This window comes from Canis aureus, chromosome 27, assembly GCF_053574225.1.
Source record: "Canis aureus isolate CA01 chromosome 27, VMU_Caureus_v.1.0, whole genome shotgun sequence".
NCBI lineage: Eukaryota > Metazoa > Chordata > Mammalia > Carnivora > Canidae > Canis > Canis aureus.
Genome location: NC_135637.1, coordinates 8551521 through 8566641, shown reverse-complemented (window position 1 = coordinate 8566641; position 15121 = coordinate 8551521). Strand labels below are relative to the sequence as shown.

The window sequence follows — 15121 nt, the reverse complement described above, 5'->3', positions numbered from 1 at the left end:
CACCCATTGAAAATACAGATTATTGTTTTGTGACATTTGTTTAAAAAACATAAATAGTGGAAGGAGGGTAGGGGGATGGGTGACGGCCACTGAGGGGGGCACTTGATGGGATGAGCACTGGGTGTTATACTGTATGTTGGCAAATTGAATTTATTTATTTTTTCTTTTTTTTGGCAAATTGAATTTAAATTTAAAAAAAATGTTTTTTAAACAAAAAAAAACCATAAATAGCACCTGAGTGTTTTTCAATTATTTACATGTTGTACAAACTGTCTGTGCTAACACATACACATCTAGTCCCTTCTTTCCAACGTCTGCCCAGCAATCCCCTAGACGAAGGGCCCCCACCTCACTTCCTGTGCGCCTGACTCAGGACTGTGGCTCTGGCCTACCACCGCCACAAGCTGTATAAACCCCAGCAAGCTGTTCACCTTTGCTATGCCTCAGTTTCCTTACCTGTAGGAAAGAACAAAAGCATAGCTCAATCTATTTCTCAAGGCTGTGGTCAGATTCAAATAAGAAACTAGTCACACATGTAATCGCCTTTGTACTTTATAATCTTGCCGGCAGGCAAACTACAACTGACCCGACTCGGAGCTGAAGGAAGAGGTGAAGTAACTGGCGTGAGGTCCCCAGCTAGCAAATGGCACAGCCAGATCTGCAACCCTGGGCTCTGGAAACTGACACCAGTTTCAAAATGCATCACATCCCTACTCAATCCCATCAGCAACCTGAGAAATGTAAATCAAACCCAGCAGATTAACAACAACAAAAAAATGATCACAATACAGCATAATCTCCAGTGATGGCAGAGATGTGGGGGAACTGGGTGTGTCATACTCTTGCTGGAGGTATGAATGCTAGAGCTTTGCAGAAAGGCAATTGGGTGGGAACTGTCAAAATTCAATCCCATCCTACTTCGTGGTCTAGAGGTTTCTACTCTGGAAATCTACCCTAGGCAAAGCATTCATATACAAACACAGAGAGGTGTGTACCAGGACATTCACCAGCTGCTTGAGACAGAGACAATAACCAGTCAGTAGATACACAGGGAGATAGTGAAGGGGATAGGAATACCATGCAGCAGTGAAAAAAGAAACATAACAGATTTATACATTCTGACATGGAAACATTTTCAAGAAATATCCATGAATTGAAAAGCAAATTACAGGGCAGTCAGGTGGGGCGGGGAGGGGAGGGGCACTTGGCCGGGGGCTTAGCAGTTTAGCGCTGCCTTTGGCCAGGGGCATGATCCTGGAGACCCGGGATCAAGTCCCACGTCGGGCTCCCTGCATGGAGCCTGCTTCTCCCTCTGCCTGTGTCTCTGCCTCTCTCTCTCTGTTTCTGTGTCTCTAATAAATAAATAAAGTATTTTTAAAAAAAGCAAATTGCAGAATATTTATACATAGTTTAGCTCACTCAGTATATGCAAAAATACACAGCGACGTGTACAAATGTGTGCTCATGTCGATGTGTACAAATGTGTGCTCACGTCGTATGTATCAACAGAGGTCTAGAAAGATACACGCCAGTGCTGCTTCGGCAGCACATATAGAGATACACGCCAACGATAGTGGTATTATCTGAGAAAGGGAATAAAATGGAGGGAACATTTTTCCTTCCCTTTGAATTTTTTTTGCAAGCAAGAATTCATTTCTTCTATACGCGGACTCCTTTAGTTAACCAAAAAGCATTAAAAAAATAGAAATTAGGGATCCCTGGGTGGCGCAGCGGTTTGGCGCCTGCCTTTGGCCCAGGGCGTGATCCTGGAGACCCGGGATCGAGTCCCACGTTAGGCTCCCGGTGCATGGAGCATGCCTCTCTCTCTGCCTCTCTCTCTCTTTCTCTCTCTGTGTGACTATCATAAATAAATTTAAAGAAAAAAAAAAAAAGAAATTAAAGCACAAGGCCTCCCATTCAAGTTGCACATGGCCATGTACAGCCAAAGAAAACACCAACAGGCAGTCCCTCCCTCTCTTAGTGTCCCACCCACTCAGTCCCCTGAACACAGACATCCTTCTTCCACGGGAAGGCACTTGGCTGGGGCTCAGCCTGGGCTGCCCAAGAAGTGGCTGTCGTGGGCTGGGCTTGCCTTCCTGCCTTCACACCACTCAGACCCAAACCAATCATCTTTGGGATATTCACATAGGATGCTGGGTGGCTCTCACTCAACCTCAAGCCTGGAAATTCTAACCCGAGCACAACTGACGATCCTGGCACTCTCCGCCTTGGAAGCCCAGAGTTAGAGTGGGGAATTTGGAGGTGCACAGAACAGATGGTCCTTACCCTGACCGACATCCATGGAAAGAAATCACCCTGAAGCCCGTCCAAGGACGATGGGGCCGATGAGACTCTTCATCAACTTACAAAGCCCACCCACCCTCACACCCCCAAATAAAGAAGCTCTTTGCACAGGGTCATGATGGCTCCTTATGCTTATACCACCTGGGTGACAGTGTCTCCAGGATGCACACCTCACAGAAACCACATCGTGGGCTTTCACTGAGATGGAGCTCACACAGCTTTTCTGAAAAGCATAACCCCTTGGCCACCATGGGAGAGAAAAAGCAGTTCTAACGCTCCAAGGTAACCCTACACTAGTTTTTCCTGCCATCCCCAGAGGCAAAATTAAAAAAAAAAAAAAAAATGAAGAGGAACTCAAGGTTCAGTGTCACCATCAGCCAGGACCTCCTTGGAATCAGACTACAGGGCTGAATGGGACAAGACTTGAAAACAAAAAAAACAAAATAAAAAAGGACAAAGTGTGGTCAATATAACTCCGAGAGACCTTGAGAAAAGCCAGCCGTCACACCATGTTTAAAGATGGCCAAGTCCCAGGGACACCTGGGTGGCTCAGTGGCTGAGCATCTGCCTTGGGATCAGGGCGTGATCCTGCTTCTCCCTCTGCCTATGTCTCTGCCTCTCTCTGTGTGTCTGTCATGAATAAATAAATAAAATCTTTATTTAAAAAAAAAAAAAAAAAAAGATGGCCAGGTCCCAAGAAGGGGCAGCCAGATAAAAGCAGATTGTAGTGTTCATTCACCCAGTGATTCATTCATTCCCAGGCATACTGTACTGGGCAGGAGGCACAGGCATGAAATATGGACAAGTCTCATTCTTAAGAAACCCACCTTCAAGAAGTAAGCTAAGGGGAAAAGAGAAGTCGACGAGCAAGTGACATTATCCATATCTTTATCCCACCCAGCTCAGTGTCTGGGCAAGGCAAGCCTCAGTTTCTCCTCCCCACACTGCTTGTGCTGACTCTGGCTACAAAGCTCTGAAATGGGAATCCCTGGGTGGCGCAGCGGTTTGGCGCCTGCCTTTGGCCCAGGGCGCGATCCTGGAGACCCGGGATCGAATCCCACGTCGGGCTCCCGGTGCATGGAGCCTGCTTCTCCCTCTGCTTCTCCCTCTGCCTGTGTCTCTGCCTCTCTCTCTCTCTCTCTCTCTCTCTGTGTGACTATCATAAATAAATAAAAATTTATAAAAAAAAAAAAATTCAAAGCTCTGAAATGCTGTGATCCTCTGCACTGCCCCTGGCCTTCCTTAACTCCAGCTCATTGAAGCAGGCTGTCCAGACACCCAGGGCAGAGTCTGCTGGTCTGGGGCCAGCTAATTTGTCTCCATGGTTGAAAGGGCAATCGTGCCTAAGGTTGAGATCAGAGGAAAGCCTTCTGCTTATGCAGCCCTGAGCTTGTGCCTGCCTCCGTGTGAATCTAAGGAGAAAGCGGCTTATCGTTTCCAATCTGCATCAGGGAGGCCACGCCGGGGAGCACTGAGCGCCCGGGCTCCGAGAAGGGCTTCCCGTGGGGAGATTCGCCGACTGCAGAGCGCTCTAGCGAGCACCCTCCTGCGGAGGCCCCGGCACCCATGTGAGTTTCACAGGAGCACATGAATGGAGGGCTCACAGGAAACAAGGCAAAGTGCAGCCCCAGTTTTAGTAGGCTCGGCCTCCGGGTGCCGGAGGAAGCGGCGAGGGCAGCACCATATTGTGGCCCCACTCCAGGCCCGTCCTGGGCGCCGGGCTCCTCACGGGGATCAGGCTCCGGTGGTCTCTTCTTCAGGCCTCCCCGACGCCCCTGCGCGCCTCCTGGAGAGGCCGGGGGCCCCCGCCGCCCCCGCCGCGCCCGGCCGCCGCCTGCGTCGGGGAGGGTCCTCGCGGGGCGCTCCGGCCTCCCGGGGCCCCGGGGCGCCGACCCCGCTCGCCCCCTCCGGCTGCGCGCCCTGCCCTGGTCGGCGCCCCGCGCTCCAGCCCCCGCCGCCCGCGGGCCGCGGCGGGCGCCCCTCACCCACCTTGAGGACCTGCTGCTTGATGAGCGTGGGCACCACCACGATCATGACGGCGCCCAGCACGGCGCACAGCAGCCCGGTGAAGCCCAGCCCCGCGGCCGCCCAGCGCGCCCGGCTGCGGCTGCCCATGTCTGCGCGCCCCGGCTCCCGTCCGGCGCTCGCGCGGCTCTGCGCCCTGGGGCGACGCGGACCGGGACCCGGGCGAGGCGGGCGGGGGGGCACCACCACGGCCGCGGCGCACGCAGGAGCGGCCCGGCAGGTGGCCGGCGGCTTTATGAGCCATCGCCGCGCCGCCGGACCGCCCCCGGACGCCCTGGGCTCGCGGGTTCGGGCGCGCGCCTGCGGGGGGCGGGGCCGGCGGGGCCGGCGGGGCGGGGCCGGGGCGGGGCCGGGGCGGGGCCGGGGCGGGGCGCCGATCGGACGGTCCGGGGACACGCCCCGCGGGGGTAGTCTCGGGCCCCACGCCCTCGCTTCCGTTTCCGCGGGAGGCGGCGGGAGAGCCTCGGGTTCCGCGTGCAGGGGTGGCGGCGGCGCTGGGCTCCCCCTGCCTCCCCGCCTTCTCGCCTCTCCGCCCCCCCGCCCCCCCTCCTCCGTGTCCCTGCTCCTGCTGCTCCCTTCACCTGCTCCCCTCCCCTGCTGCCCGCCCTCATCCCGCGGCTCCCCGGACCCTCCCGCCCCCCCTTCGCCCCCCCGCCCCTCCTCCTCTCCTCCTCTCCCACTTCCTCTGTCAGGGCCAGCGTCACTGATCACACTTCGTGGGAGTTTCCCAATTCACCAGAAACACCAGAGCCCCCACCCCCAGCTCTGCAGAGCCCCCACCCCCAGCTCTGCGACCGCGCTCTCCTCCCCCAAGCCCCCAGCCTCACACCCACTCTTGTAGCCTGGCTCTCGCTGAGCGGGCCCTGCAGACTCCCGCCTCGCCTCAGGGCCTGATACACCCCCATCCCCCCCACCCACCCCGCTCGACACTCTGTTCCCCCAGATATCTGCCTGGCTCCTTCCTTCATGACTGCTCTGCCACCTTATCAGAAAGGCCTTCCCCTGCCACCTTGTGTAGAACAAAATAGCGCCAGCTCTCCCAGTCTGCCCCGCACCCTTATCGCTGAGCACCACCTGGCATGTTACACATTCATTTGTTCTTTGCATTCTGACCATCCCCCCCAACTAGAATGCTGGGGGCAGAGGCTCTGTCTGGGACACTGCCCGCCAGGTAATGCTGGCTCACAATAAGCACTTTAGAATGAACTGATGCAGAGCCTTCCAGATGCTGAGCCCTGTGCTAAGTGCCTTGCACAGAATGGCTCCATTCTACAGAGAAGGAAATCGTACAGAGAGGTTAGGGAACAGACCTCAGTCTCTGCTTTCTAATGAAGAGGGACACAGATGATGAGCAAGTGAGCAAATGAGCGATGGATAATTGCAGACAGCAAGTGCTCCAAGAAAATAAAACAGGTGGGCATGTGCTCCCCTGCAGTCCTCTGCAGCCCCCACCTGGCCTGCCTCCTAGTCCCTGCAGCCTGCCCCCCACTCCACACCTGACAGTTCCTGGAGCCCCGATGGAGGCCAAGCCTCTCATTCTCGAGACAGGACTACTGAAAGGACAAGGGACTGGTCCCAGAGTTACACGGAGTGGGAGGCAGTGTCCTCGGCACCTGGCTAAGGCAGGCCAGTCCCTGATGGCACAGAAGGAGGCCTTCGGAAACTCTCACCCAGCCCTGGAAGAAAGCGACACGGCCTGGCCTGAGTCAGTATTTATTGAGTACCCGCTGCATACCGACCAGAGAGCCTTGCCTGGCACTCTTCCCCTCAGGAGACCTGACCTTGCCCAGGGTGTGTGCAGGAGGGGCCTAACCCCTGACCTGGATCGGGGTGCCAGGGCAGGGCTGTGGTGTCAGAGGGAAACAAGTCTCAGGAAACCGGTGCTTTAGGGTTTCCTGAGGCAGAGTCCCGGGGCAAGCCGCTTGGCTAGCTCTTGGCCTCAGTTTTCTCACTTGTGGGGTGGAGACAATAAGAGCCTTTCTCTAAGGGTTGTTGTGAGGATTAACTGCATCCTTGGAACATCGTGGCAGTGCTTAGATCAGTTTCCCCAACGGGGGAGCACAGCTGAGCCCTGTGTTGTCCCAAGGCCTGCACGACCTGGCTCCTGCCCACCTTTCTACCCCACCTCCCAGACCCTCCACTCGTTCACTGTACTCCCAGCCTCCTGGGCTCTCTTTCTGCTCCTTGAACAGCCCCATCTTTCTCCTGCCACAGGACCTTTCCATTTGCTGTACCTTGTGCCTAGAACACTCTTCCCCCAGACCCTCCCACGGCTCACTCCTCCTCTAGGCTTCAGTTCAAAGTCCACTCCTCAGAGAAGCCTTCACTATTCTGTATCCAAAATGGGAACCCCAACCCACCAGTCACTGCACCAAATCCACCCCATTTTATCTGAACGTGTCTTGTTTATTCTCTTTTGTCTCCCCCGGCTCCTAAGCCAGAAGCTGGTCTGGTTTTGCTAACGGCTGTATCCCCAGCACCTGCGACAATGCCCAGCACATGTTACATACACACTAAAGACTTGAAGTGACCGATTGATTAGCTCACTTAAGGCATTGATCAATCAGGTAGCTTCGAGGAAGAATGAACTTAGTTCGTTGAATTCCCCCAAGGTCTTCAACGGCCATCGGCTATGGGGATTGTCTTATTTCATTGACTTTGCGGTTTTTGAGACTAACCAATGAACTACAACATGGGGTCGGCCCTGGCCGGATGCCTCCCCTTTCCTTGACACCCATCCTCCCTCATAGAGCTCATTCGCCTTGACCAACTCACCCAGTGTAACTTTTACTTATTACAAGCTTTTCAAGGTCCCAATGTGCGTGGTGCTTACCCAAGAGAGCCTCAAGGACGTGGCAGGAGTGCCCTCGCGGCAGGCCTGGCCTGTCCCCTGACAAGAGACATGGGTGGAGATGAAAGGCTGCCTGCGACACGTGACCAGCCGTGATCTCACCCAAGGGAGTCACTTCCGATGGGGGGGCGTCACGGGGACGAGGGTGCCACCTAAGAAGCCGGAGAAAGGGCTTCGTCATGCTTCAGAGAGCGAGGCCTTGCGGGGATAAGGAAAGCCAACAAAAACGCAGAAGGAAAGAAGGATGAATCAGAGTAAGATAGTTTCCACGCGGATGCCAGAGGGACCCTGTAAAAACCAAGTCCAGTGACGTTCAGTCTCAGCTCAGACGTCCCCCCCCCACCGACCCTCGATCTAAGGACAGATAGTGAGTATTGGCAAAACTGTGGGGACACCAGAACCCTTCGATGCCACCGGTGGGATTGTAGATTTGCGGCCACGGTGGAAAGCATCGTTCAGAAGGCCAAACGCAGACTTAACATAAGACAGCTGGGACACCTGAGTGACTCAGTGGTTAAGCATCTGCCTTTGGCTCAGGGTGTGATCCCGGGGTCCTGAGAGTGAGTCCTGTATTGGGCTTCCCACAGGGAGCCTGCTTCTCCCTCTGCTATGTCTCGCTCTCTCTGCCTCTCATGAACAAATAAATAAAATATTTAAAAAATAATAATAACACGCAGCTGCTCCAGTCTGGGGTACATACATGAGAAATGAGAACCACGTCCACACAAAAACTCATGCACCCAGGATCTTTACAGCCCTAGGTTCAGCAGCTAAAAAGTGGAGGCAGCCACATGTCCCTCAGCTGACCAACAGGCGAATGAAATATGGACTATCACACAATGGAGCATTATTTGGCACCAGAAGGGAAAAAGTACAGATACATACCACAATGTGGATGAACTTTGAAAACATTACCCTGAGGGATGCCTGGGTGGCTCAGTGGTTGAGCATCTGCCTTCGGCTCAGGGCGTGATCCTGGAGACCGGGATCGAGTTCCGCATCGGGCTCCCCGCAGGGAACCTGCTTCTCCCTCTGCCTGTGTCTCTGCCTCTCTCTGTGTGTCTCAGGGTCATGGGATGGAGCCCTGCATCAGGCTCTGCACTGACTCCCCGCAGGGAGTCTGCTTGAAGATTCTCTCCCTCTGTCCCTCCCTTTTCTCTAAAATAAATAAGTACGTTTTTTAAAAAAGAAAAGATCACATAGTGTATGATTCCATTTATAGGAAACGTCCAGAAAAGGCAAATCCACAAGATCAAAAGCAGATCAGTGGTGGCCTGGCTTGGGGCCGGACGGGGGAGAGATGGGGAGGATCAGGAGCAAAGGTGTACCAGGCTTCTCTTTGGTGTGATGAAAATGTCCCCATTGTGGTTACACGACCCCGTGAATAGGCTAAAATCCAGTGAATTGTAGCCGTTAAATGAGTGCATTATATGCTATATGAACTACCTGTCAGTAAAGTTGCATTGAAAAAAATCACAACTTTCCTACAGCTCCCCCCTTGCTCAGAGTACAAGCCGAAGTCCTCACCACAGCCTCCCCACAGCCCGCCATCATCCCCTTGACCTCGTGTCCCCTCTCCATCCTGTCCCACCTGCTTTACCTCCTGGGTGTTCCTCAAACCTGTCGCCTCACTCCTGCTTCAGGGCCTTTGCACTTACCAGTCCCTTTACTCTTCTCTCAAACACCCCATGGAGCTCCCCCCTCCCTCCCTTCAAGTTCTTGCTTAAACGTCATCTCAGGAAGAACTTCCTTCCTATGCACTCTTTTTAAATTACACACCACACCCCACAATACTCCCTATCTCCCTTCCCCGCTTTACTTTTTCTGCATGGTGCTTATCACCTCCAGCACACTACATAATGCATTGGCTCTCCTTCTAGAATGGAAAAGCTCCATAAAGGCAGGAATCTGAAAAAAAAAAAAAAAAGGCAGGAATCTGTCTATTTAGCCCATGACTATGTCCCCAATTCCTAGAACAGTGCCTGGCATACAGTAGGTCCTTAACATGTTTTGATGAACAATGGCTACCAGACTCAGTGGTTAAAAATCTGCCTTTGCAGTCAGGCTGCATTAGCTGGGGTGACCTCTGGCAAGTCGCTTCCACTCTCTGTACTCTAGCCTCCTTCCCTGCACAATAGGATGATTTCATCTGTGCCCACCTCCGGGGGTAGTCCTGGAGATAAGTGAGATACTGCTGATTACATACTTAGCAAGGTGCCAGCATTAGATGGAATCATCACTCTATGCAGGCAGCCACATGCTGTCTGCCCCACCCCAGCCCAGCAAGACTCAGTACTACCCTCGGGGGCACCAAACCAGATGTACTGCATGTAAAGAAATGACTTGATTCAAAAGAGTCGCAGCTGGGAAGTGACAGAGCAGGGACAGAACCGAAGTCACTTGCCTCCAGAGCCTGGACATGAATAATGACGCTCTTTGTTGGGAGAAGGAAACAGTGGAGAATGGGAAAAGAGGAAGTAGTAGAGTAGAGGGAAGGCAGAGATGAGGGAAAGGACAGGAAGAAAAGAAAAAGCCCTTGAGGAAGAGGAGACGGTCGTGTTTGGCCACATCTGCCACCGTGGTTGCTGTTTGGACAAGGACAGAGCCAGAGCTCACATTTGCTTCTTTTTTTCATTCGTCCAGCATTGACTGAGCACCTGCTATGAGTCGGGCACCCTGTGAGGTACCAGGGACCCAGCAGTGAACATGACAAAGCTCCCTGGCCCTTGCAGAGATGACATTCCAGCAGGTAAGCAAGATCAATAAGTGATAAACATAATCCTTGGTAAATTTTATAACATGTCAGCTCTGCACTGTCCAATACACTGGCCACGCGTGGCTCCTGAGCACCGGAGCTCCTCCCAAGGGAGGGGTACTGTGTCATACACGTGCCAGGTCTCAAAGACTTCATATAAAAGAAAGAATATAAAATGTCTCAATATCTTTATATTGATTGCACGTTGAAATGACAACATTCAGATATGTTGCATTAAATAAAATCCACTATTAAAATTAATTCAACTGGATTCTTTTTTACTTTTTTTAAAATGCAAAGGCACCTGGCTGGCTCAGTTGGTAGAGCATGCAACTCTCGTGAGTGCATGAGTGCAGGAATGAGCCACACAGATTTCTAAGGAAGAGCTTCCCAGGCAGAGGGAACAGTCCATGCAAAGACCCTGGGGCAGAAGTGTCCCCGATAAATTTTAATGAAGATGTCAATGTCTCCTCCTGATGCAAATGACTTCTTAGGAGCTGCTTTTCTTCAGTGGGCAAAAATGCCCCTATGGCATGGTAACTATCAGTGGTCTTCAGAGCCCCCAGACATCTCCCTGGAGACTCAGTCTTGCCCCGAGAAAATCTCAGCTTGTTGCAGAATCATCTAACACCTTGTGAGCCTCCAGCCACCTTCCTTCTCTAAGAGCTGGCAACCAAACATTACCTTTGCCCCTGGCTCTCAACACTTGAGATATTGCCTCTCTGACAAGGGCTAAGCCTCCAACGCAAAATCACTTCCCAGGACAAAGGTGGAAGTGTGTGGGGAGAACTCAGCCAGCAGCCGTGAGCTAAGAACTGCTCCATTTCTGCCCGCTCATAAGAGGATAGAAGCTCCTATTTGGAAGCGCGGTGCCAACTGGAGACATGAGGATGGATCCTGACCAGGATAAGCTTTAAAAGGCTGAGGGAGGGAGGGGGCGCCTGGCTGGCTCAGTAGCTGGAGTATGCGGCTCTTGATCTCAGGGTCTGGAGTTCAAGCCCCACATTAGGTGTGGAGCCTACTGAAAAAATAAAAAAAGAAAGAAAGGAAGAAAGAAAGAAAAAAGTAAAGAAAAGAAAAGAAAAGAAAAGAAAAGAAAAGAAAAGAAAAGAAAAGAAAAGAAAAGAAAAGAAAAGAAAAGAAGGGAGCCTGGGTGGCTCAGTCCAATAGTCCAAGTCCGATTGGACTTAGCTGAGTCCATCAGTTAAGCATCTGATCTGCCTTGGTCTCTCATGATCTCAGGGTCCTGGGATCGAGCCCTGCGTCAGGCTCCTTACTCAGCAGGGAACCTGCTTCTGCCATGCCCCCTGCTCGTGCTCTCTCATTCTCTCCATCAAATAAATAAATAAAATCTCTTTTTTAATTTTTTTTTATTTATTCATAGAGACGGGGCGGGGGGGGGGCGCAGAGAGAGAAGCGGGCTCCATGCAGGGAGCCCGACGTGGGACTCAATCCCTGGTCTCCAGGATCACACCCCAGGCTGCAGGCGGCTCTAAACCGCTGCGCTACAGAGGCTGCCCAAATCTTTTTTTTTTTTTTTAATAAGTAAAATCTTTAAAAAAGAAAAGCTGAGGCACAACATCACAAACCATTAGGGAGATACAAACCAAAGCCAAGGTGAGACAGCACCTCATCCCCATTAGGGTGGCTACTGGAAAAAAAAAAAACAAAACCAATCAAAAAACCCCAGAAAATAACAAATGTTGGAGAAGACATGGAGAAGAAGGAACCCTCGTGCATCGCGTGATTCACAACAGCCAAAAAGTAGAAGCAACTCAGGTGTCCACAGACCAGTGAGCGGACAAAGTGAGCTCCGTCCATATGCTGACATGTGATGCAGCCATGGGAACCCGCGGCCCTGACACCTGCTATCCCGTGGACGAGATCTGAGGACACAGCGCTGAGTGTGAGAGCAGCCGGCCGCGACAGGACACGTTCCCCCACGAGTCCACCTACGAGGCACCCAGAGGAGTCAGGGCCCTAGGGACAGGACCTAGGAGGGGGCGCCAGGGGCTGGGGCCTTGGTGCTCCCTGGGGACAGAGACTCCGGTCGGGGGGATGGATGGTAGGGATGGCTACACAGAAATGTGACTGCACCTGAGGCCACAGACTGCACACTTGAAAAGGATTGATATCCACACAATGATAAAAGTTTGAGCCGTGCAAGAATAGAAGAAGAACCCCCAGGAAGTACAGGATATGTGGTCAGAGCTCTGAGAAATCTCTTAGGAGCCTGGCTGGAAGCTGAGCTATAGTGAAGCAGACCCGAGAGTCGGTCTTTGACCAAGAAATGGAGAGGGAGGTAGCAGATAAAATATGGGTGGGGAGGGCTTGGGGAGGAAAAACAGGTCCAGTGGACCCTCTGGAGAGTTCTCTGCAGCCTCCAGGAGAGGGTATTTCTCCGTATCTCTCCCCCTCCAGGGACTGTGGGCCTCCAAACTGTCAAGTCCCCTCTGGAGGGACCTGTTCCTTCCTGGGCCTGTCCTGGGCTGGAGGGAGAAGTGCTGCCAAGTGTGAGTGGGGCGACCCACTGGCTTCCCTGAGCAGCACTGACTCACACCGGGCCTGTCCCAGAGAGAGGACCCCCCCCCCCCCGACGCAGAGGGGCGGGAAGGGGACACACGTCATCGCCATCGATGGGGACTTTGTACTTTCCAGACATCCCTGCTGAACCCTGGGCACCCCCGAGTCCCAAGTATCCCTTCTGAGACCTGCGTGGCCTCTTCTTAAAATGAGAATCGGAGGTGTACCAAGGCTGAGACAGTGAACACAGTCCCCCACAATGCAGTGCCTCTAGGTCATTTAAAAACAATAATAGGGCAGCCCGGATGGTTCAGGGGTTTATCCCCGCCTTCAGCCCGGGGTGTGATCCTGGAGACCTGGGATCAAGTCCCACATCAGGCTCCCTGCATGGAGCCTGCTTCTCCCTCTGCCTGTGTCTCTGCCTCTCTCTGTGTGTGTCTCTCATAAATAAATAAATAAAATCTTTTAAATAAATACATACACACATACATACATACAAACAATAATAAAACCCACTCAAACTCAATCTGCTTCTTATTATCACCATGCAGCAGTAACTGTAAAAAAAAGAAAAAAAAATCAAGGATGAAACATTCCCCCTGAAAAAATCCTTTATTGATTTAAGTTTTCTAAACCAGGAATTATCAAACTACACTCCACCAGCCAAATCTGGCCACAGCCTGTTTTCACAAATAAAGTTTTATTGGAATACAGCCAAGCACATTCACTACATGTCATTTATGGCTGCTTGCTTGCTTTCATGGCAGAGTTAAGTAGTTGTGACAGAGACCCTATGGGCCAAAAAGTTTAAAATATTTATATGGCCCATGCAAAAGAATGAAACTAGACCATTCTCTTACACCAGACACAAAGATAAACTCAAAGTGGATGAAAGATCTAAATATGAGACAAGAATCCATCAAAATCCTAGAGGAGAACACAGGCAACACCCTTTTTGTACTTGGCCACAGTAATTTATTGCAAGATACATCCATGAAGGCAAGGGAAACAAAAGCAAAATGAATTACTAGGACTTAATCAGGATAAAAAGCTTCTGCACAGCAAAAAAAAAAAAAAAACGTCAACAAAACTAAAAGACAACCTACAGAATGGGAGAAGATATTTGCAAATGACGTATCAGATAAAGGGCTAGTTTCCAAGATGTATAAAGAACGTATTAAACTCAACACCCAAGAAACAAACAATCCAATCACGAAATGGGCAAAAGACATGAATAGAAATCTCTCAGAGGAAGACATAGACATGGCCAACACGCACATGAGAAAATGCTCTGCATCACTTGCCATCAGGGAAATACAAATCAAAACCACAATGAGATACCACCTCACACCAGTGAGAATGGGGAAAATTAACAAGACAGGAAACAACCAATGTTGGAGAGGATGCGGAGAAAGGGGAACCCTCTTACACTGTTGGTGGGAATGTGAACTGGTGCAGCCACTCTGGAAAACTATGTGGAGGTTCCTCAAAGAGTTAAAAATAGACCTGCCCTATGACCCAGCAGTTGCACTGCTGGGGATTTACCCCAAAGATACAGATGCAGTGAAACGCCGGGACACCTGCACCCCGATGTTTATAGCAGCAATGTCCACAATAGCCAAACTGTGGAAGGAGCCTCGGTGTCCATCGACAGATGAATGGAGGGGATCCCTTGGTGGCTCAGTGGTTTACACCTGCCTTGGGCCCAGGACGTGATCCTGGGGTCCCGGGATCGAGTCCCACATCGGGCTCCCTGCATGGAGCCTGCCTCACCCTTTGCCTGCGTCTCTGCCTCTCTCATGAATAAATAAATATAATCTTTTAAAATAATAAAAAATAAATTCATGTGTAATAGACATCAATGGGCCACCTTCTCAAAATTCATTCTCTCCCATTCCCTTCTCTACTGAAAACAGAGGGCCTGCCTTCCTCCAAGCGGCTACGGATGCTCCAAAAGGGGGACCCCTGTGCACCCCTCAGGAAAGTATGCTGATGGTGCTAAGCCAGACTTGGGAACACCATTCACCTCACTCAGATTGGCTTAGGAGCTGGAAACGTGACCAAATTCTGCCAATAAGACAAGGAGGTGGTGTGCTGGAGGACTTCAGGAAAAATGGTCTCAAAGGGGCTGGAGAAGAAGATGCTTTCTGCACCTCTTCTGCTGGATGACATCCCATCTGGGTGAGATGCCTAGGTAGGAGGCAGCCATCTTGCATCCTATATGCAGAAAATGCCAGAGAAAGAGGATGGGAAGGCCCTGGGTCCTCTGTGATGGCCATCCTTGGGCACTGAAGCTGAGAACTCCAGAGCTGCCCCATTGCAGGACTTACCCCTATATGGAAATATAAATGTCTTCATTGTTAAACTGTTTGAGTTTGTGCTTTCTAGTACTTTCAGCCAAAAGCATCTCAATGGATACAGATATGAAACCCTCTGGCCAGCAGCCAGCAGCCACAATCAACAGCTTTATTGATTGATTCATTCTGTGAATGTTTACTGAGTGTCTTCTATGTGTCAGGACAGTAGTTCTGGGCACTGGAGATCATGAGAGAGGTCCATTCTCTCCTAGACGTGCATTCTGGTGGGTGGAGGCAGACACAAAAACAAGCCCATAAATAAGCAAATAAAACAATTTCAGATAATGCAAAATGCTGAGAAAGAAA

General features: G+C 51.5%; 1 protein-coding gene and 1 long non-coding RNA gene across 6 annotated transcripts in view; one reads left to right on the top strand and one right to left on the bottom strand.

The window, feature by feature from the left end:
* The window catches only part of SCARB1 (scavenger receptor class B member 1), an 85414-nt gene that overhangs the window by 68326 nt on the left and 1967 nt on the right, over positions 1-15121 (bottom strand). For 2 of the 5 annotated variants that reach the window (XM_077875259.1, XM_077875260.1), the window contains exon 1: positions 4294-4602. The exons of 1 other annotated variant lie outside the window; for it this stretch is intronic. In XM_077875259.1, coding sequence (XP_077731385.1) covers positions 4294-4573 — 280 coding nt within the window. In that variant the 5' untranslated portion in view covers positions 4574-4602. Of the gene's footprint in view, positions 1-4293; positions 4603-15121 lie in introns of those variants that run through there. 2 more of the 5 variants (XM_077875262.1, XM_077875264.1) reach the window with 1 other exon arrangement.
* LOC144299734 (uncharacterized) lies at positions 3573-14991 on the top strand. The gene is made up of 3 exons (XR_013366402.1): positions 3573-3872; positions 9824-9929; positions 14375-14991. It is a non-coding gene; the product is annotated as an uncharacterized LOC144299734 (long non-coding RNA).